Raw genomic sequence first — 20,915 nt, forward strand, 5'->3', positions numbered from 1 at the left:
AAAGATGGAGCATACTCTGAACTACTCACATGGGATGAAATGATTAAAAAGAAGCACTGAAGAGAATTTTAAACTCAAATTGTTGCTCAGAATTTCATAAAAGTAATATTAAAAATTATCTATCTATAAACAGGCACAGATCTCAAAGATGACTGGTGAAAAGACTTAGGAAGGAATTAATTAGGAATTAATACGTACTTAGCAACTAAGGCAGAAACACTAGGGGGTGGGGGTAAGAAATAAACCTATCTACTTCACCCTCCCCCAAACTCCTAATTAGATATAGCAGCAGCTTTAAGAAATCATCAGTCCCGTTTTTGTGATGTTGTTATAACGTGGAGCTTCCCACAATTAATGTATCAGAGAGACCTTTATTTAAATACATTTTAAATGGTTAACTTCCCAGGAGCTGGAATACCAGGGACAGAACTCCATAGGTCATAGTTTATCATGCTCTCTGCTCTAAGCAAATGAGTGCAGCTATTTACAAATCAAGTCATTATTTTAAACCAGATTTTGAAGACATGAAGGAGAATGGTGATGAAAAATTTTGGGAACAAGTTATCTCAGCTTCCAGTCACACCACTGTTTTATGAAAAGGCAACATCAGAGTGCCCCCTCAAAAAGCAGTAAACGATGAAGCAAGGGAGGAACCATCACAGGCTCTGAAATGTTTATGATGGCTTATTCCTTTGATCAGTTTATGTAAAGGATCACATATAATCGTCAAAACACATGCACATAAGTTCCAGCATACCCTGCTCATTTTTCTGCAGGAAGTAACAGTGCAAAAGATATAAGATGCAAACACAGCATATTATTTCATACCAGCCTGTCTCACCCACCAAATTAAATCTCTCCCACAAGACAAACAAGGACTATCCAAACATTTGTTGTACGCAGAAGCAGGAACCAGGAAGAGCTGCATGCACAAGAGCAGAACAAGACTGAACAAAATCAAGCACACCCCTACCTGAACTGAAGGTGCTGGCTCTTGAGATTGCTTACTGGTAGTTCCTTGGAAAGACGCTAAAGCAAAACTGTCAGTCTTGTGCAATGCTGGACCATCAATCCTGGCAGATGCATCTGTCCTATGTGACTGCCACGTCTCTTTTCTGTGATGAGATTCACCAGCTTGCTCATCCCCAAAGGCAGCCCAAGAACAGCTGTCTTTTTGTTCATCTTCAAAAGCATTCCAGTCTGTAGCTTGGTTACAACCTGCTGAACTGAAGTCTGCAAAGTCGTCAGAGTCCTGAAAAGCAACACTCTCATCTTGAGGTTTTGGCACTGAATCAAAGTCTCCAAATTCACTATCATCACCATTTGCTACCTCAGTAGTATGCTGGAAGTCTAAGCCAGAAGTTTTACTGGTAGTATCACATTCTAAAGTGTCAGCAGTCTGATTTAGTTCAGCTTGATCCAACCTCGCTGGCTGCTGAGAAACAGTATTTGTGTCCCTGAATTCACCAAATTCATCATTAGGTTCACTAATATGTGTGGGCTGTTCGGAAGTTCCTTCTAAATCTAGAGCATTTATCGATTCTTGAGCATTAATGAAGGTGGGAGATGCACTGCTGACTGAACCAAAATCACCAAAATCATCGTCCTGTGTGTCACTGCAAGCTACAACTTCAGTGCTACTTCCACCATTCTTAAGATCTTCAGAATCATCCAATTTTTCTCCTGCAGGATCACTGCTTAGGCTTTGGATCTTATCAGCCTTGATGTCCTCTGTTCCCAAAGAGTCATCAGGCCTAGTGAAATCTTTGCCATTCTCTGTGCCATGCTGTCTTCTCCTCCCACTGCGTTCTCCATTTTCAGTAGTGCATATTGAACTTCCAGTTGTTCGAGACGTACTAGAAATTGCAAGTTCATTATCTTCCAGTGCTGAGGGACCCTGTTCACAACTAATTTCTGAAATGCAAACCTCTTCTTCAATACAAGTTACTCTGTTTATTCTGTTGTTCTCCTGAATGCTCAGAGAGTCTCTTTCGTTAAGAACACCGCATATTGTAGGTCCTGTTCCCTCTAAATGGATTGTTTTTTTGTTTGAGAATGTAGCAAAATCTGCAAAGTCTTCACCTGAGCTAGGCATTGAGTTCAAATTTTTCTCAGTACTATGGGTGCTAACAGTTTTCAGTCCCTTTGAGTCACCGATACTGTCTAGATCTTCTGTTCCCTGAGGATTTACAGGGTCTGATGCTGCAAATCCATTTGTTAGAATCTCTAGACATGGAAGTTTCTCACCATTACAAGCATCTATTTGCTCATCCTGGCTCTCAACTGCTATACCAGTTCTAATGATATGAGAAGAAAAACCCTCCGATTTCCCAGTGTTGTCTCTTTGTTCCCCTCTTTTGTTTACATCTTCTAAAGCAGTACCTGAAGTTCTAAATTTAGATTTTTCTTTGCTGGTACTAGTAGCTGACATATCAGAAAGTTCCTTAGTAAGAGTAGGAAGCTCTGCAATGCAGTCTTTATCTTTAACATTTTTAACAGATGTGAACGTTGCAATGCTAGCTACATTGTCAGAATAATCATGAAGTGGGATGAAATGATTTGTGGGTATAAACTCCTCCTTTGGATGACTGTAGTCTGGTGTATCAAAATCAGCAAAAGCTACACCAGCACTGCTTACACCAGAAAATCCTCCAAATTCTCCAAATTCATCTTCATCATCATCATCGGCTCCGTTGTCTAGTGGTGGAGGGGATGAGGAGTACATTCGAATAATATCTGGTTCCATTGTTTAGTTCCACTTCAAAGTTAATGTATTTCTGTAATAAGGAAAAAAAGAAGTATATTAGAATTTGGCTAGCTTTTGTCACCTCATACTTTTTATTTTTACTGTTTCACATTTTATTTTAAAAGTGTGCATATAGGTCAACGTCCCTATTAGATCTGAGAAAGGAACATTCCCCAAACCCATTTTCTAACCAATTCTTTTGTTTTAGAAGTCACAAAGAACCTACTGAGGATGGTTCAAGTCTCTTGTAAACTATTACATGATCATATTCTCAGCAGACAGTGATGAAATGCCAGAACACGAATCATGTTTGTCTTGAGCTGTGGTGTAACATGCCAACACAACTAATCTGAGTTTTAACCCATCAGTTCTCCACCTCCCATCACCAGCAATTCATAAACCAGCCAATAACCCTGATCCATCTTTTCCCACACTCAGTGTGCTCAGCTAACTGTGCAACAGAAATTAAGCCACTTGATGGACTATGACTCAACAGTCATGTACTTAAGGGACCTTCAGACAGTAGCTTCGAAGACTCTGAAAGATGCTTCCTTAAGCTTTGAAACAGTGAAGAAGTGGAGGAAGGAACTGCTGTTATAATCACTAGCTATGATCTGCTGCTCTACTGTTTAAAGTTTCTTTCTACTGATTCATGGGCTTCTGTTAGGTCTCCTCACTCTTTGGATTTCATAACCGCAAGCCAACACGCGCTGTCTCCACAGTGGCTGCCACCAGCCTGCTTTTGTCTTACGAACCGCCAGTTGGGAAATGCCATTATGAGCACCAGCAAAGCCTAGAGCAAAACAAACTCCTCCATCAAAGCTTATTCTCAAAAGCAGAACAGAACAAGATTACCCATAAAATGCAAATCACTAAATCAGGGGCCGAGGGGGGGAGAAGAAAGTATTCCCATGGCCTAGATAGAAACAGATTAAGGACTCTATCTTAACTTTGAAAGCCATTACAGTAACAAGCAAGTTATGGATAGAAAATTTTCTTTCCTAAAGAGTGATCCTGATTTTTTTTTTTCAGTATTGTGTGTAATTAATGAAGTAGTAACTACTACTATTTAGAGATTCACAATTGTACACATCACTTAACCAGTTCATGCCTTAGAGCCCTTAAAGGGGGAGCTACAACGAAGCTCTTTCATTTCAAATGACACTTGTCATGAATAAACTGTAGCAACATACTAAGCATCATCTACAGAAAGAGTGGAAACAACCTACTCCTATTAGCAAATATTTGAATTTCTAACCACCAGAATAAGCGCAGTCTTTACAATACTAGTTCTGAAACACAGATAAAACATGATCCTTAACTCCAACATCTTTAGCAAATGACTTTGTACATGCACCTAAACACCAGCACAGGAAGGGTATAACAACAGCAACAAATGAAGCTCTGCAGTTCTTCTCAAGCACAACATACCACAGCATTTGAGCCAAACAACTCCTGGTATTTGCCAGGAAAGTCTGGCATCTTTAAGGTGACTAACATACCTACAATTCTTTTTCTAAAAGGGTATTTTGCAGTTATAGAAGAACATCATGCTTATCAGATGAAACCATGAAGTAATTTGTAACATCACATGCAAACTGAAGACGACTGCAAAGGAATTTTGTGTAGAATAAAGAATAAGTTGTCAACAAGCTCCCACATAGGCTTACTCAGCACCAGCTGCTTAACAAGGTATTTGAGAGAATAGCTCTTATCGCAGAGGCCTCATCTCTCAAGAGCACTCTCCCTTTTACATCAAGGTCTAGCAATTGCTGTTTAATGTCATACATGAATGTAAAGATCCTTTCCAAGATGTCTGTAGAGTGTGACTTTGAGTTACCACTGAGATTACTCCAACCTCTTCACCTTCCAAGCTTCTGGGTTTTCAATCTAAATACAATATTAGCGTTTCTTCTTTGTAACTATCAGAGCAGCCATTCCTTCTTTATATCCAAATTTCCAAGACCTACTGCGGTCAACCATCAACACTAAGATTAAACACACAGTATATCCAGATTACAATTGCTTTCTGAATGTTTTACTGCAGAGGAAGATCCATATGCTATACACAAATATATGCCCTGGTAGGTGGAAGTGCTGGTTGTTCTTTTGTAGGGGGGGGGGAAAAAAAAAAAAAAAAAGAAAAAAAAAGAAAAAGACCAGTTAGGTAGATATTGGTATACATTAGCTGTGTTCATCTCAAGGTACCTTATCTTGGGGACAGCACTATTTAAAGCTAGAGGGGAATTGGTTCAACAGTGAATGGCATTGTATCTGGAATTCATGACTCCTAGGGCCATGAATCAGTAGTTCTTTAGTAACACATTGACATTTAGGAGAAAGGACAGAGAAAACTGCATCAATCAGGATGGGACTCCCTACCCCCTTCCCCTTACTCCCGCCCGCCCCAATCCCTGGAAAAGGGAAAGGATTTCTTCGGGTTTGTTTTTTTTTTTTAAATTAAAAAAGGAGTGGGTTTATTTGCTTTTAACAACTCATCCCTTGTAACTAAATTTGAGTTCACGAGTCTCCAGTGGAATCTCAGCAGACAACAGCATAAATTTATTATTAAACCTCCTGAAATTTAACAAGAATTGTTACACCTATTTGGAAAATTCAGTTGACACAGTATTTATCACCTTATCCCATGTGACAAAAGCTGAAGGGACTGTAAAGGCAAGAAACTAGTTCTTTAAACAAACAAAAAAACCCCTCAACACTGTTTCAAGGACAGCACTGACTGGATCTAAACCTTCATCATCCCAGATGTAAAAGGAGCTTGAACAGAAACAATGAAATGGCTGAAAAGAGGGAAGGTGAAAACAGGAGTCCTACAAAAAACATTGGGGGATAATACCAGAGGGTGGGATAAGCAGCTCTTTGACCAAGACCAAGCAGTATGATTGAAGCCATTGCCACCTCAACAGTAATTTTATCACATAATTAGATGTTTTATTTTTTATTAGGCAGAGATGTACAAGCCCTCTAAAACACATCTCTAAAGCCATTTAGAAAGAAAAGATTTTAAAATAGAAATTGACAGTTCTACAGCATGTTGATTTACATTGGAAAGAAAAAGCCATATAACTAAACGCACAGAAATTCGAAGCAGAAATCCAGTTAAAATCCCTAAATATTCCAATTATTCTCAAATAGGCACTCTATAAAACATTATATGCTTAAGAAAGTCAAATTCTTGTGTGCTGACACAAGTTAAAGCTGGGAAGTTAACACATTTGATTTCGAAACCAAGATTTCAGAAGTCCACAAGACCCAGTCTTGAAGCTTTCTGTGCAGCATGAGTAATAAAGATCAAGTTTAACACAAAAGTATCATGCTATATATAAAATAACTCCAAATGGATACAGATAAGATTTTTCTTCTTTTGAAACAGTTTTAGAATAATCAAGTCATGCAAGCAACTAGATTCAAGTAAAAAGGAGATTAAATCTAGGTAGACCAGCCTTCCCTCTCCCAGAAACCTTACTTTTATTGATGAGAAGGGAAGGAAAAGGCTGAAGACAGAAGCAACCTCAAATTTCTTTTCAACTGGCAAATATATAAACTTATAACCCTGTACATAGAGAATGACATTAAAGTACAGTTTTGCTGGTTCAGTAATAAAACAAATCCACATTGTAATCCTACAGCCTAAAGTTTTCTAAAATCTTGGAAAGTACTTTGATCAGCTGCAACTCTTTTGCTTGGCTAAGAAGCACTGCCAGCTCAGTGGCCTACCTAGATTACCATAGCTTTATGGATAGGAAATAGATGCAGGAGGATGCTGATGAACCTCCTAATTTATGCATTATACAGGCCAATATTACTTAAACAAACTAAATAAAACTGCAGTCATCACAACTCAGACTAAACAATGAAGCCTAACAAAGTTTTTTTCTTAACTGTATCTCAAAGACATATCTTAACACTATGAATCAGAGGTCTTGGAAAAAAAACTTCTGAACTTCCCCATTAAAAAGAAAATTTGTCTGTATGTTTCACAAAAAGCAGGCATGTTTTGTTTTATTTTTAAATCTTCTCAGATTTATAGGCTTGTATAAGTTGGTTTTCACTTGAGTTATTTGAAATATCACGTTCAGCTCTGTATTAGTAACTGCTCCATCACTTGACATCAGAAGATCTCACACAAGAAATGCTGACAAAAATTAATTCTTAACCTGCACTGGACATACTTCCATATATTATCCAACATAACAACTCTACCCGTATTTTTTTTTGACCATTTACTGTATTATTATCTTATCCTCAGCTAAAAATAAATCATAATAGAGTTGAGAAAATCCTTAGGGGCAAGGATGATCTAAAGAAAACCCAAGATGCAGCATTTAGAAAACAAACTGAATAACATGAGAGCAAAAAGCATCACAGTCAAAGGGAATTTACCTACAAGGCTCCTTTTCTTTCCAGTTAACATAAAAAAAAAGGAGGCAAAGAACAAGAATAGTAGGGGAATGCACAGGACAAAGATAATATGAAGAGGCTGCATGGGGGGTGAAGCAGGCTGCCAAAGCCCAATCAAACATGTAGGAAGATCTCTGACCATCTAAAAATTTTCTCTCCTGCAACTTCTGCCACAGAGAAGAAGCTTCCTTCAATTTTTCATTTCAAAGCACTTTTAAAACATCACAGGGATCATTTACACAGCAGCAGTCCAGTAGTACAATACTCTGCTCCAGATACATTTCAATAACAGTTGCCAAAACTGGATCTGCAAGGAACAGTAAGTGTGCGTTTAAAAATCTGTTCATAGGTTTGATAGTCTACAACATGTTTAGTCAGCTTAACCCATAAGAACCAACTGCATAATCAACTGTACGAACTTACGTATATTTTTTTAAAAAATGTCAGCTATTTCTGATTATGTTACAGCTGCATTTTAAAAGCCAAAGACCTCCAAAATGTATGAATCTATTATATGACTGTAAGGTTGTTAGGTTAACACAATTTAATTGTTGTTTACAGAACTCAAAATAATATCACACTCAAAGTGGAACAGAAGGAAAAAGAGTTATACCAGTATTCCCCCTCCCCTTGACTGACTAATTAGTGATAATTTTTTTTAATGGGGCATAATCCCAATTCTCCTTGAAATATAACAAACAGCATGGGAATTTTTAGGCTTAATATAGTTTTCTTCAGAAAGAATATCATTATGATCCCTTTTCTCGACTTTCAAAAGTGTTCCACCTGCCAACCGTAAACTATTGAACCAAACTTGTTATCGTCCACTGGAACATTAACATGGTGAAAACCCACAGGTCTAACAGAACAACAACTTCGTTTATTAATCTATTTAGTTATTCCCTGCTCTGTCTGGCATCTTTAATAGGGACTAAGAGCTGGAACTGTGGCTTCATCTTTTGTAGTACTTTACACCCAACTCAGACATATTTTTGGTCAAGACACTAGGCTATATAATTTTGTAAACCTTGTATTTCAAGTGATTAACCCAAAATGTGATTTAACTCAAAGTAGAATTTGAACAAATTTATGACCTATATGCAGACTATTCATCTTCCCCATATTTTTGAGGGAATTGACTCCCAAATTTAAAAGTCAGCTATGAAGTTAACATGCACTTATCTGTTCATTTAAACGTTCTTGAAACATGCAAATTTCAAACAAATGGAAACCACCGATTTTTCAGCACACTGTATAGTAAGGATTCTTCTTTGAAGGAAACTGTAATAGTTTTTACTTGCACGTAACAGAGCAGCTACTTCTACACAACAACCCAGACCTTGCACCTTAAAGTAAAGTTTAAGTGTTCATGTTTAGACTGGATTATTTTAGCCACAATCACAGATTTATGCTGACAAGTGTCAGCAAGTTTTTCAGATCACAGTAGTTTAATATTAGAATGACGATGGATTTCCATCAATTCCTCGTGACATGCAGTTGTCCAACGTTTTCCAGAAAAAAAAAAACCACTATTAAAAGAATTGTGTTCTCATAGTATAAATGTAATTCACCAATACACTTAGAAGTACATATTGACATTTTACTTTAAAGAAAAAAGTAAGATTCAATTCTGTTATTGCAGCTCTTGGTTTAAACCTTTTTTCCTAAGGTCATAAGAATTTAAGAATGTAACTCAGATTATTAAAACACTCGAAGAGAGAAAACAGAAATCAGTAATGCTGGAAATGATAAGAATAGTAGTTGACTGAAGTTTTGATAGGGCAAGGATTTGGAAAGACAAAATACATAGGCTTCTTTTATCTCAAGTCACTAATCAGGTTTCTAAAACACTTATTATCAAACCAGGGTATCTTATGATTTGCTTGCAGTAAATAGGGAACAATATCTGCTTTCCTCACACACAGATCACATCCTTGTTCATTACCTTTTTGTAGAATAATAGTAACAGCCTAACAAAGACATGGTAGCAAAGAGAACAATGTAATTACAATACACAAAAGCAGGTATAAATAGTTCCTTCTCTGCGTATCTTCTAAGGCAAAACTTGAAATAGCATGTTTGGCTCTTACATAAGACCTAAAAAACTGGGAGGCCACAAACAAAGAATATCTCTGAAGAAATACCTGAGGCATGTAAATTCAAAAGCAGAAACTCCTTTCAGAGCAGAATGTCCCCTTTAACTTAAGAGGAATATTAACAAAGCAATGGATAACCTCTCAGCTGTGGATTATTCTGAAAGCAAAGCTGAGTTAAGCAACCCATCATTTAAAGCATAAAGAAAAGAAAATAATAAAAAAATGGCATGATCAAGATCTCCATGACAGAAATGACAATGTTACTGCAACGCCCTACAGTAAAAGCCTTGCAATGGCAAGGAGATGGATTCAAGTCATTAGCTGCTAGCATCTGATCTTTCCAAGAACATTTAACTCTTCTACTGCAAGGGAATTCCTCAAGCAGATACCAAAAATACCACAGTAAGGACCAGATTTAGACTTCTCATTACAGCAAAATGCTGGCTTCCAGTAGGAAAAGCTCTCCTCTTCTGTTATAACTCTGCCTTTTCATTGGCTTATGAACAATGGAAAATGGATTTACAGTTCTTCTGCATCCGAGAACTTATTTCTAGAAGGGCTGTTGTAAACAAGGAGAGCCTGTCTGTTAAAACAGCATTTCTACAAATCAAATCCACTCTAGAGAGAAAGTCACTGTCCAGGCTGAAGTCAATATGTTCTTAAATTGGTTTAATAAGCTTACTTTTATTTTTGGAATAAGTTACCAGCAGACAAAATACAACAAGAATATGTTTACTTCATAAAGCCTCCAAGAAATCAATGTTTTCGATTTTGAATCTAATGCTGTTACAGCCAGAAGGTCCATTACCCAAAGCAGCAGTTTCGGAGCACTTTTTTTTGCTTGGACATATATGAGTTGAGGAAAACAATGTTCTCCAGCTCCAATAAGGCAAATGTATCTAAGCCTTATTTCTCATTACCTGACATTTGGAATTAATCAATACCACTGTACATTACTGTGGTTTCAACAAACACTGAATATGCTAGACACCTTCTATTAGAAAGTGTTGTACGTAAAATGAACATTCAAGTAAGAAAACTCAGGAGACTGCCATCAGGATCAGGCACTTATCTCAGGCAGCTCATTCTTCCTGTCCTCCTGCCCTCCCCAGGCCAGCAGTAAACACCGGGCATCCTCAGACAATTCAGCCTATGCAAGATTCAAAGCTCTTTGACAGCGCTCCTCTTCCTCTCATCACTGACAACACAGGAAGACTAAGTTAGGTGGCACAAATGTGAAATTTAAACAGACATGGGATATAGATATCTTCCTTTAAGTCTTACTTGTTAGATTGTACAAAGAAGCAATCAAACACATACTTTCAGTAGTTGTGCTGCTTCACTTCTCCCTATTTCATTTTAGCTTAGCTGTAGAATCAGAGGAACATTTGAAAAATATGAATCTAAATGTTGCGTTAGTTCATGAAACTCTTTTTTTAAGCAAGAATAGCATCACTTCCTCAAAACCAAAAGATGAGGTTATTTTTATAAAGTTACTATAAGCAAAAAAATTCAATGCTTCAACTCAAAATCTACCAACCTGCTTTAACAGCTGCAAATAAAGACACTGTCTGTACCTAAATCTGTAAACAGACAGAGGGGAAAACGTTGTAAGCATGTTTTTAATTCATATAGGCAAACACAACTGGCTGGGAAAGTCAATCAGGTTTAAAATCTGGCTCTGTGGGAACACAATATTTGTGTCCAATGTACAGAACACATCCATACAATGTGTAAAGACAGATGTCGTAAGTAACACATAACTGGGATGTTTTCATTCTTACCATTTCTTAAATTCCTTTTAAAACAGTGTTCAACTTGGTGAGAAAACCTACTTCTAGATGTTACCCTCAAACTTGTTAGCTGGGAACCTGTTCTAAATTAAGATAAAAAGATGCTGGATTAGAAAGTATTAGAACTAGATTACCTAAGGTCAACTGTTCTCTGAGATTTATTTACAGAGGAGTATGTTCTCCATCACGTATAAACCCTTCAAACTTCACACAGACTACAGTAAAGAGCAGATTACAACTGCCCAGAGGTGCACTCTGGTGCATGAAATGTTCTCCCACAGCTTGGCAGAGGAAATACAGTTGCATAGGGAGAACAGCCATAGGTCTTCCTTCCATTACTGCAAACTTCTGCTTGTTTTTAAGTGAAAAAATATTTTCTTCAACATGCAGAAAACAAGGATGGGGGGGGGGGACCAACCCTGACTGAAGCAAGTTAAACACACATAGCAAGAACAGGCTTACGTTATTCATCACTTAGCCCACCTACATCTCATGTTAAAAACAATACAGGAGGGACACCTAATACTCCAAAGAATAAAATCTATTTTCCATCACCTTTCAATAGACATATGAACTCGAGGTTTCACATTTCTTTCCCCCAATACCTACTTTCAAACGTACTAAAGCAAAGACAAGATTTGCCCTTCCTTGTGGTTCTTTCAAAACAGGACTCTTGGATTTGAAAAATGCAAATTATTTGCCTTACAAAAGCAGACTCATTACATCACCTTGCAACTGGTACCAATACAGAAACATTCCTTGCAGTATCAATCCAAAACTTTAACTGCTAAAGACATTAGTGTGGAAGAAAGTCTACTGGAAATGATACTATCGGTTTTCAAACAAGGCACATTTCAAGACCTTATTTTGTGTGCATAGGAGCAACTTACACATTGTGTTTTCTGCACAAAGGAAAAATAAAATTAACTGACAAAATTTCTGAAATGTAGCAATGAGTAGGATCTAAAGACACTTCTCTTAAGAGGGCTATCCAGAAAAGTTATGAGTATTTTGAATACCCATGAAAGGGTTAGCATGTCATTGCACTGTAACGTTCACAAAGACGTAGTTTAAGTTGTCAAACAGTACAACAGCACAGAAAGGAATGAACAGTTTGTCAAAAAAGGTAATGAGTATCTGAAAGAAAAGTATGCTGCTGAGTATAGTGAAAACAAACATATCCAACATCAATTTCTTTACTGCTGGGTTTCCAACTGATACCACTACATATCTGCAAGGAGAGCTCTATGAATATTTCAAGAGGAAAGGGCAAAGAGTTGACAGAAGTCCACCTAAGCTGCTCTATTATTTCCACTGTCAAAGACAAGTCTTTTCAAAATACTGAAAGTTTCAGAATATTATTTTATGTAATTAGGGTGTTAAAACGCTTGCATTAACTTAGGAAGTTACTAAAGAAATTTTCAAATATAAATGTAAGATCACACACTGCCTTCATCAACAGAAACACGTAACACAAATATGATTCACTGTGTATAACTCTGAATTTTATAGACTATTAAATCCTTTGCTAAAAGAAACAATGATCTGAGCAAAAACAAAATAAAAATTAAAAAAAAAAAAAAAATCAGACAGCATGAACTGATCTACTGAGGCCGAGATCCTTCAACTGCTTACTTAGAAACAAATTAAGGAAGTAAAAAGAAGAGGTCATACTTTCACACGACCTTAGAAGGTCATACAATATGCACTTCATGCAAACATTACGTGCAATGGAAACACCATAGCCACATTAGCTTTTCTGAAGACCCTTTACTATACAGTTAGTTTGCATTTTTAAGTTTAAATTCTCATATCCTCGAACTTATGCTGTTTATTTTCACTGATATGAAAGGGATGTTTCAAAAAAACCAAACCAAACAAACAATCCCTCAGTATCCACAGGTACTTCACCTCTTCCCCTGCCTCTCCCAATTAATGTTATATTCCTCCAGCTACAGCTCCAACTTCAGGAAGAGGAACCACTACCTTCGTATTAGCTGTATGAGCATGCATACAAACGGCTGTGTGCGCTGACAATACAACCTAACATTTTTATGCTTAAAGTAGGCTAATTGGTTTTCCAAGTCTAGTTCATACGTCCAGAGAATAAAACAAGGAAGAAATACTTTTAATTTTGTTCAACCTCCAAGGACCAGCCCAGTTAAAAACCAGCATCCATCAAACTCACTTTACCATGAACTCAACAGCTGAAAAAAATAACTTCTAATGAAGCACATCACGCTGTAAACCATGCATGAAAACAAAACTTATACGACCAATACAGTACAGCTCTTGTCAACGATGCTTCTTCTACACGCTCCCTTCATTTAAGAACAGAGGTTTGCTTTAAAAGGAACATCAGACTTCCGAAGGTTTCAGCTTCCGTGCTGAAGCTGGAAGGAAGGGGCTGTCACCATCAAGAAGCCAACTTGCCGACACTTTGAAGGAATCCCAAGGTTTAACCCCTGGTTTAAGGAATTGTCTTCTCTACGGAAAAAGTATATTTTGGTTCATCAGGTAGCCACTTACAATGGCAAACTTAAGTGTCAGGACCTAATAAGCATTTCAGCAATTTTGTCCCATTTTAGAACGGCGTGACTTCTAAGAAAAATAAAATAAAATCATAACTCTGCTTCAGCGTGTCATCTTCAGATGCATTTAGCAACTGGCACGCTTCGCGCCCCTTAAAAAAGAAAGCTTATCGGGAAAAACCAAACACACAGGACAGCTTAACTTCTTGCACCACACCACAAGCGACCGAGCCCTCTCTTCCAGCTGCGGCCCCGCCGAACCCCACGAAAACGCGGGGCGCTCGCCCCAGGCCGGCGGCCACCCCGCCCCGGGCCGCTACGGGAAAGCGCCCGCTGCGGGGAGCGGCATAACGCCGCCCGACCCCCGCCCGGGGCCCGCCGCCGCAGGACAAAGCCGCCCGGCTCGGAGGCCGGCCCTGCGGCGGCCCGACCCCTCGCTCCGGCTGCGGCGGGACGAGGCGAGGGAGAGGCGCCTCAGCGAGGGGAGCGCTGCGGGGCTTCACCCCCCGCCCCGCCCGGCCCCGCCGCCTGGCAGGGCGGCCCGGCCCCGCCGCCCTCCCCCGAGGATGGAGGGGGAAGGACGGAGAGCGCGATGCCCTGACAGGGCCCGGCCGCTGCAGGCCCCCCGGGTGAAGCCCCGAGGGGTCCCCGCCCGCCACCGCGGGGCAGGGGGTGCCCTTCTCCGGCCAGGCCCGGAGGAAACGAGCCGCTCCCCCGCTCGGCGGTAGCGGCAGCGCCGTCTCTTACCTGCGGGCTGCGCGGGGGGCGGCGGGGCCCGGGCGGGCATGGCGGCGGGCGGGGAGGGGGAGGGAGGGAAGGGGAGAGGGGACGCGGCCGGTTATCTGAGGCCTCCCGCGGCAACCGCCATCGAGGGGGAACCCATGTCACGGCAACAGGAACCGCGTCGCTGCGGCCCGGCCCCCTCCCGGCGGCGGCCACCGCCTCCTGCCCCGCCACCGCCCACTTGGCCTCCCGGCAGGCACCGCACCGCCGCCCCCGGAGCCGCGTCACTTCCAGCAGCGGCCGGCGGGGCGGGCACGTAAATAAAGAAACGAACGGGCGACTGGCACTGCTGCGGTCATACCTGCACCCCGCCGGTGAGGTGGGCGGTGGTTTAGCCGCGCAGCCGCCATCTTAAGTGCTGGCGAGCCGCCTCTACCGCGGCAGGGCGGCCATCTTGGACGAGGGGTGAGGCTATGCCGTGGGGGACGCCGCGGCCGCCATGTTGAGCTCGGGAGGAAATGGGCAGCGCCGGTTGCGGTATTTTCCGTGCCCTGGCGTAGGCAATATGAGGTGTTTTAATTTTTTTTTTAATTATTGTTTTTTTCTTTTCCCCCAAGGGTGTCGTGTGGGCTGCGCCAGGTGAAGCCCTGCGCTGGGGCTGCCTGTGCTCGGTGCCAGGGATCCCGTGATGGGGGGCGGGTTTGCCCGCGGAGAGGCGCCGAAAACAAGCGGTGACATAAAAAAAAAACCCATCCAAAATAGAAATGGGGAATTTGGGGCGAATGCCTTCTCGCCGGTGGCCGGCGGTGCGGGGAGGTGGCCGGAGGCGAGCTGGCGGCCGGGAGCGCTGCTGTGGTACCGGTCGCAGCGGGGTGAGGGCCCCGGCGGAGCTTCGCCGCCGCGAACACGATCGTGGTTGTACCCGCGCTGTGGGAGGGTTTAATTTCCAAGTCTGGAGGGCTAGGCTAGCATTTCTGCTTAGGAAATTGCTCACTGTAAATTTTCGTCCCTTTGAAGTTTAGGGGGGAGTAGTCTGATCCCGTATGTATGATCCAGCAACCCAGCTGTGGAACAGGCTGCCATACTGCTGTTCCTCCTTGTATGTCTGGTTGTGAGCAAGGAGTAAGCTCCTTCAGAGTCTGCAAACTGCTGCAAAGTCCAGGTGGAGTCCCGGAGGGCCTGTCTGCATCGCCCCGAAGCCTCCGCTCCGAACCATCAGGGTCTGCCGGAGTGACCACCGTCAAAGAGTAGCTCGGTGCAAATTTGGTTCTGGAAAAAGAGATTCATATGTGCCTACGCTTCGTAGGGAAGGTGTGTACATAGGCTAGTTGTAAGCGCAACACCGGTCGAATCACGCTTTAGTTGAACTGCCTTTTTACGGTTTTGTTTGCTTGTTGGTTGTGCAAATTCTATAAAAAGGAGTAGAAAGACTGTCAAAAAGGCATACAGGGAAATACTCTATTTTTTTCGTAATTTTAATATTTCTTTTAATATATATCATACTTGCCCTTTTTCCCAAGGAGCACAAGTAGACAATGGTTTGACCTCATAGGTGAAAGAACATTTACAGCAAAACCACTAAATGAAATAATGGGAAATAGCAACACATGCATGTTTCTGTTTTTCAAATACTTTTTATTTTTTTGTTTTCTAATACCTGTTTAAACTGTACTGGTGAATATTGTCAGAACTACCAGCACATTAGGTCTTTAAAAATGCATAACATGGTTTTAAATAATGTGCAAAGCCTGCTATGCATCCTTTGACAGTAGTGACCCGAACACTGTACAGCAGTTACAACATGCTGGCAAATTACAATAATAAAATAGCGATCAAAGTGTAATACTAAAGCTTTGTTCCTATAGAGGCTTAAGCATATGTTTAAACACACAGTAGTTTGGCTGAGGAAGGCTTAAAACAAGGCTATTCATACAACTTTTCATGTCTGAGATCGGTTTTTGGAATTAAAATGCCTCAAAAGCATTCAAGAGTAATTATAATTAATCTGCTAATTTAATAAGCAATTTTTTGCCTTTGTGAAGCACAGGGAAATTGCATTTTAATACAATGTTTCTGTTACGTTAGAAATCCTGTTACAGTAGCTGAAGATAATCACAGGTGGCTATTAATGAGGCTGTGTGACTATTAATGAGGCTGTATGAGTATTACATTTCGCCGCCTGGCGGCTGTTTTCTTTTTTTCAGCTTAGTGTCAGAAATGCAGTGTAAAGCTTGTGCTGACCTGGCAGGACAGAAGGAGAAGTGGTGGGGGAACTGGAAGGTAGGGCAATTTAGCAAAGATCTTTGACCTTTACCCAATGTACAACAACATGTTTTACAAATCGTAAGAGTGTAGAGAAGAATCTACAAACTAGATCATTTCTTCCCATGTCTGGCAGCAGCTGTTGAGTTTCAGGGGCCCAAAATATACCTCAGTGTGTAGTGTTAGTCCATGAAGAATCGTTTCCCGTTCCAGCTGGTTTTAGTTGATGGTCATTGGCCATGAGTGTTAATAATCTTTATGGCAACACTGTAAATAATATAATTAGAGGAGGTAATTTAATAATTCTCTTCTCTTATACAGCTGATGTATCAATGATTTGAATGAACATATGGAATAAACACACTTCCCGTAAACTCCTCAGACAGCAACCTGAGCCCCAGCACCATAAAAAAAAAATACAAAGCCCTTCTGTGGAAAAGACCGAAGCCACAAGCACAACCACGTACCACAGGAAAAGAGCCAAAAAGATCAACAGCATCAGTAATTAGGTCCTAGAATAAATAGAAGGAAACTTGATAAGTAAAATTCCCAGATGATTTGAGGAAGTGACTTATATCCTGAGCTAAAAAGAAAGGCAGAAAATCCCTCCAAATGGACCCTACCAGTTTTGACCAGCAGCAAATTTCCTTCTCTTTCTGGGTGGTATTTAGTAGTTTTTAGGACCAGAAGCTTTAATCAGTATGCAGTTGTGAGTCTGTAAAATTCATTTAACTTGAATGCGGGATCAGACGAGAAGTAAGCATTCCACATAAAAAAAATGAAGGTGATCTTCACTTAGGTGTAATGTGAATGACTGACAAGATGTGTGGGATTTCTTTAGTCATTCCCGCGTAAGCTTTGCTGGTTGAAGGAGATTACATTTGCTTACGAAGGCAGACTGACTCTTTATAATAGCATTAGCCATATTATGTATTAGTTCTTTGAAATGGAATCCATGGTTACAACACTAATTTCAAGGTTATATTTTCAACAGATGAAAGTTTCCTTTACAGAATTGCATGGGTTGTAAACACTTTATGTTATTTGGAGATTATTCTAGAGTGATAGTCTATCCATTTTCAAACATATGGTGTTTTGTTTTTTAAAGCGTATACTTCCAAGCAATTTCTTTTCTTACAGCATGGTGAAAAAACTTTGTAATTTTGAAATCTCAATGTGAAGCCCCTCTGCACAGTGCAATAGAGGTTTTAAGTCAAGCAGGACTGGTCTTGGTACCTCTGAGGTCCAGCCTTGACTTGTTAGCTGCAGGAAAGCAGCTTTATCAGTCACTGCTGCTGAATCCTAATCTGCCAGGAGAGGGCGCAGCCTTCCTAGAAGTCTCAAATGGAAAAAGGTATCGTGGTGTGTGAAGATGATTCAGAAAGGCTGTCTCCCAAAAACCCGCGTGGTCTGGAGGCTCAAGACACTCCTCCTGGGTTGGGAATTGAGGATGGCAGGGAGAACTTGTTATGGTCTACATCCATGTCCTTCATAAAACTTCGTCATTCATAATTCTCAAGAAAATTGAGTATTTATAGGGAAACAGTTTAGCGCTTTATTTCTCCTTTTGGAGTTTACAACATGGTTCCTGAATGTAACTTTTACTTATACTATAAGCTGTACCATACATTGTGTAGTGTTATGCAGAATATCTTCTGAAAGATGCTGGATTGCTAGCAGTGGATAGTGCAGTTTTTTCTCTTTTTTTTCTTTTTTTTTTTTTTTTTAATTTAAAAAATATGTACAGTACAACATGGCTCCTGGCAGTGCAAGCTTTTTCTGGCTTCCCTGCTCAGTGTATGAGGAAGAAACTTGCTGTAATCAAAGACTAGATAAATCTTCAAACTTCAGGCAGCTTGCTTCCCTCTCTGCTGAGTCTGGCAATGCTGCTGATCAGAAACTAGGTAGTCTGTTACCTGAGAAATTGTGATGCTTGATTTTTCCTTCTTTCTCTTTTTTTTTTTTTTTTTTTAAGTTCACAATTGAATTGGACATTTGAAGATTTGAAATTATCCATAGAATGAATTTTAAATGGTCTATGGACCTACCAGATCATTTCATTTCACTAATGCCAAAGGCTTTCATTTGTGCTATTGTCAATGCAATGCTAACTAATTTAAATTTTTCTGTGGAAGTGAAATGTAAAAAATCAAGCAAATTGAAACCAGGAAATCAAACCATTGCAATTTATGTTCACAGAATGTTTTGACTTTTTCGTATCCTGACATGAAACTGAATTGGCACATTTCTCTGAAATGTTTTTATTTCAGTAAAACTGCATTTATCTTAGACCATTATAGCTGAAATAACCCCTACTACTGCATTATCAAGCAGAAAGAGCTTGTCTGACTGAATTCACCAATCAACCTCAAAAGCTTTACATGAAAATTGTAGCTGCGGTTTCATAAGGTGGGCAATATCAAAGCTAGCTGAATGAATAATACGCACTTTCCACTGGCTTCTAAATGGGCAACAGTCAGTAAAAGAAAAATTGTGCTGTTACTGTTAGTTAAGTTAAACAAAGCTGCAGCTGAGCAAAGAATGAACTAAGCAGGCTGTTACTAAACTCTGATCTGTCCTTTGACATAAGGTGGTAAAACAGATCTATAAGCAGCTGATGCTTGTTTTTTTGAGCAGTGGATGGTGCCCTGAGCTCCATCCAGAATCAGTGCAGACTGCAGAGCTCTCGTCTGTGTCAGAGTTGAGGGAGCCAGGAGTGCCTCTTGGCCCCAGGGCATTCCCCAGCCACATCGGGGACCCCCTCGTGAAGAGCCCATCTGGGTCTGTAAGCTAGCTGTGCAGCAAAGATCCTGAGGATCCCCATTCCCTGCAGTTCAAACAGTGTCTGAATTAATTCCTGCTCCATGTAGTCTTCACATGTCTCTCTGCTGGCAGTGAAAGGAACTTGCTGAGCCTGGCCTCCCCGTGCTAGGTGTTAGCCATTATGACAACCCCTATGTGGCGGTCCCTGTTTCCTCGCAGATCTATTCAGAGGCACTGAGGTACTCTTCTGAACATCTCAAATGCCCACATCTTCTGCTTCGCTGCTACTTCCATTAGCATTGACTTCTGGGCATGCAGGATGACCAGACACTTGTTTCTCTTGTTTTGGGGATCCAACAAAGGTGTCTTAGCTTTTTCCAGCCCTTCAAGGAAGGGACTGTCTCTATCTGTTCTAGTTGCAATGACATAAAATATAAATGTATGGTTTTTTTAGATGCAACATATATAGCTTCTGTTTGGAGTGCAAGTCTGTTACTGTTTCATACAAATCTCTCTAGCTATCTTTACTGGAGTCATAGTTACAAAAGCTAGATGGCATTACTACATCAGCAGCCCATTCTCTTGTGATTCGGAAGCCATTAAAAAATCCCAGAATTGTCCTTAAGCAATCCTAAATATGTCAAATACAAAGAACCCTACGTAGTTACAGAAAACAGATGAAACGGCAGTTATTTTAGGTGGGTCTTAGAAATCTCCTACATCTGAAGGACATGTAGGTTCTTTGATTTTTGGCTCAGGCTTATTTGGGTAAGGGTAAGGTTGCTGACACTCAACACTGTTTGTGAGGAGGGTTTTTTGTTTTGTTTGTTTGTTTTCTTCTAAGGAACTACTTTCTGAGTCTCAACCATGTTTGCAGCTGATTTGGAGCCTCTAATGAACATGCATGGTCACATTCTTGCCATATGAGGGCTACCCAGTGGATTAACCAGCTCATGAATGTCAAAACAGCCCCATTTTTCCTGCCGTGGTCTAGACCACATCCTCAAAGTGGGAGAAGTTAATGACTTCAGTGTGGCAATACTATGCATACACCTGGCCTCAACATATTTTTATACGTAACTCATCAGCAAACATGTGCAAAATGTATTTTGGTGTATGTACCTTTTGATGATGGCAAGGCTTGCCAGAAGAGGCAATAGACAAACCAATGTAGCTGGCAAAAACTGGCAAGCTGTTGGCAGGGCTGGCATGTTCAGGTGTGAAGGAGATATAACAAACTTTAAGACAAATGCAGACTGAAAACAATCTGACTTCAGCCCTAATTTAACTATGTTATTAAGGCAAGCTGAGAGGAAAAAAAAACAGCTGACAAGTGTAGCAGCCCAGCAAACTATGGACAGCCAAAATGATGTACAGGCAACACGTACAATTTCCTTCCAGGTCTGACAATATGTCCTTCTCCTAGGAGATGGTATTGTGTGAGTACCTCAACTGTCAGCAGGAAAGCAAGATTTCTAGCTCTCTCAGTAGCAAAGCAAAGCTTTCCAGTGTGACTAATTGTTTTTTTCAATACAGGCTCTAAATGCAGAAAGCCAATAAGAAAAGAAATCAAAACTAT

The 20,915-nt window shown here is 40.5% G+C and overlaps 1 protein-coding gene and 1 long non-coding RNA gene across 2 annotated transcripts in view; one reads left to right on the forward strand and one right to left on the reverse strand.

The window, feature by feature from the left end:
- Nucleotides 1-14,456, reverse strand: part of AFTPH (aftiphilin) — a 71,158-nt gene extending 56,702 nt beyond the window's left edge. Inside the window, 2 exon segments of the mRNA XM_082307181.1 lie at nucleotides 974-2,777; nucleotides 14,336-14,456. Coding sequence (XP_082163307.1) covers nucleotides 974-2,746 — 1,773 coding nt within the window. The 5' untranslated portion in view covers nucleotides 2,747-2,777; nucleotides 14,336-14,456.
- Nucleotides 14,457-14,792: 336 nt separating this feature from the next.
- LOC309588211 lies at nucleotides 14,793-17,338 on the forward strand. Its single transcript, XR_014227710.1, has 3 exons — nucleotides 14,793-14,881; nucleotides 15,329-15,622; nucleotides 16,895-17,338. It is a non-coding gene; the product is annotated as an uncharacterized lncRNA (long non-coding RNA).
- Nucleotides 17,339-20,915: the final 3,577 nt, after the last annotated feature.

Source organism: Platalea leucorodia (assembly GCF_965183815.1).
Source record: "Platalea leucorodia genome assembly, chromosome: 3".
In the NCBI taxonomy this organism is placed as follows: domain Eukaryota; kingdom Metazoa; phylum Chordata; class Aves; order Pelecaniformes; family Threskiornithidae; genus Platalea; species Platalea leucorodia.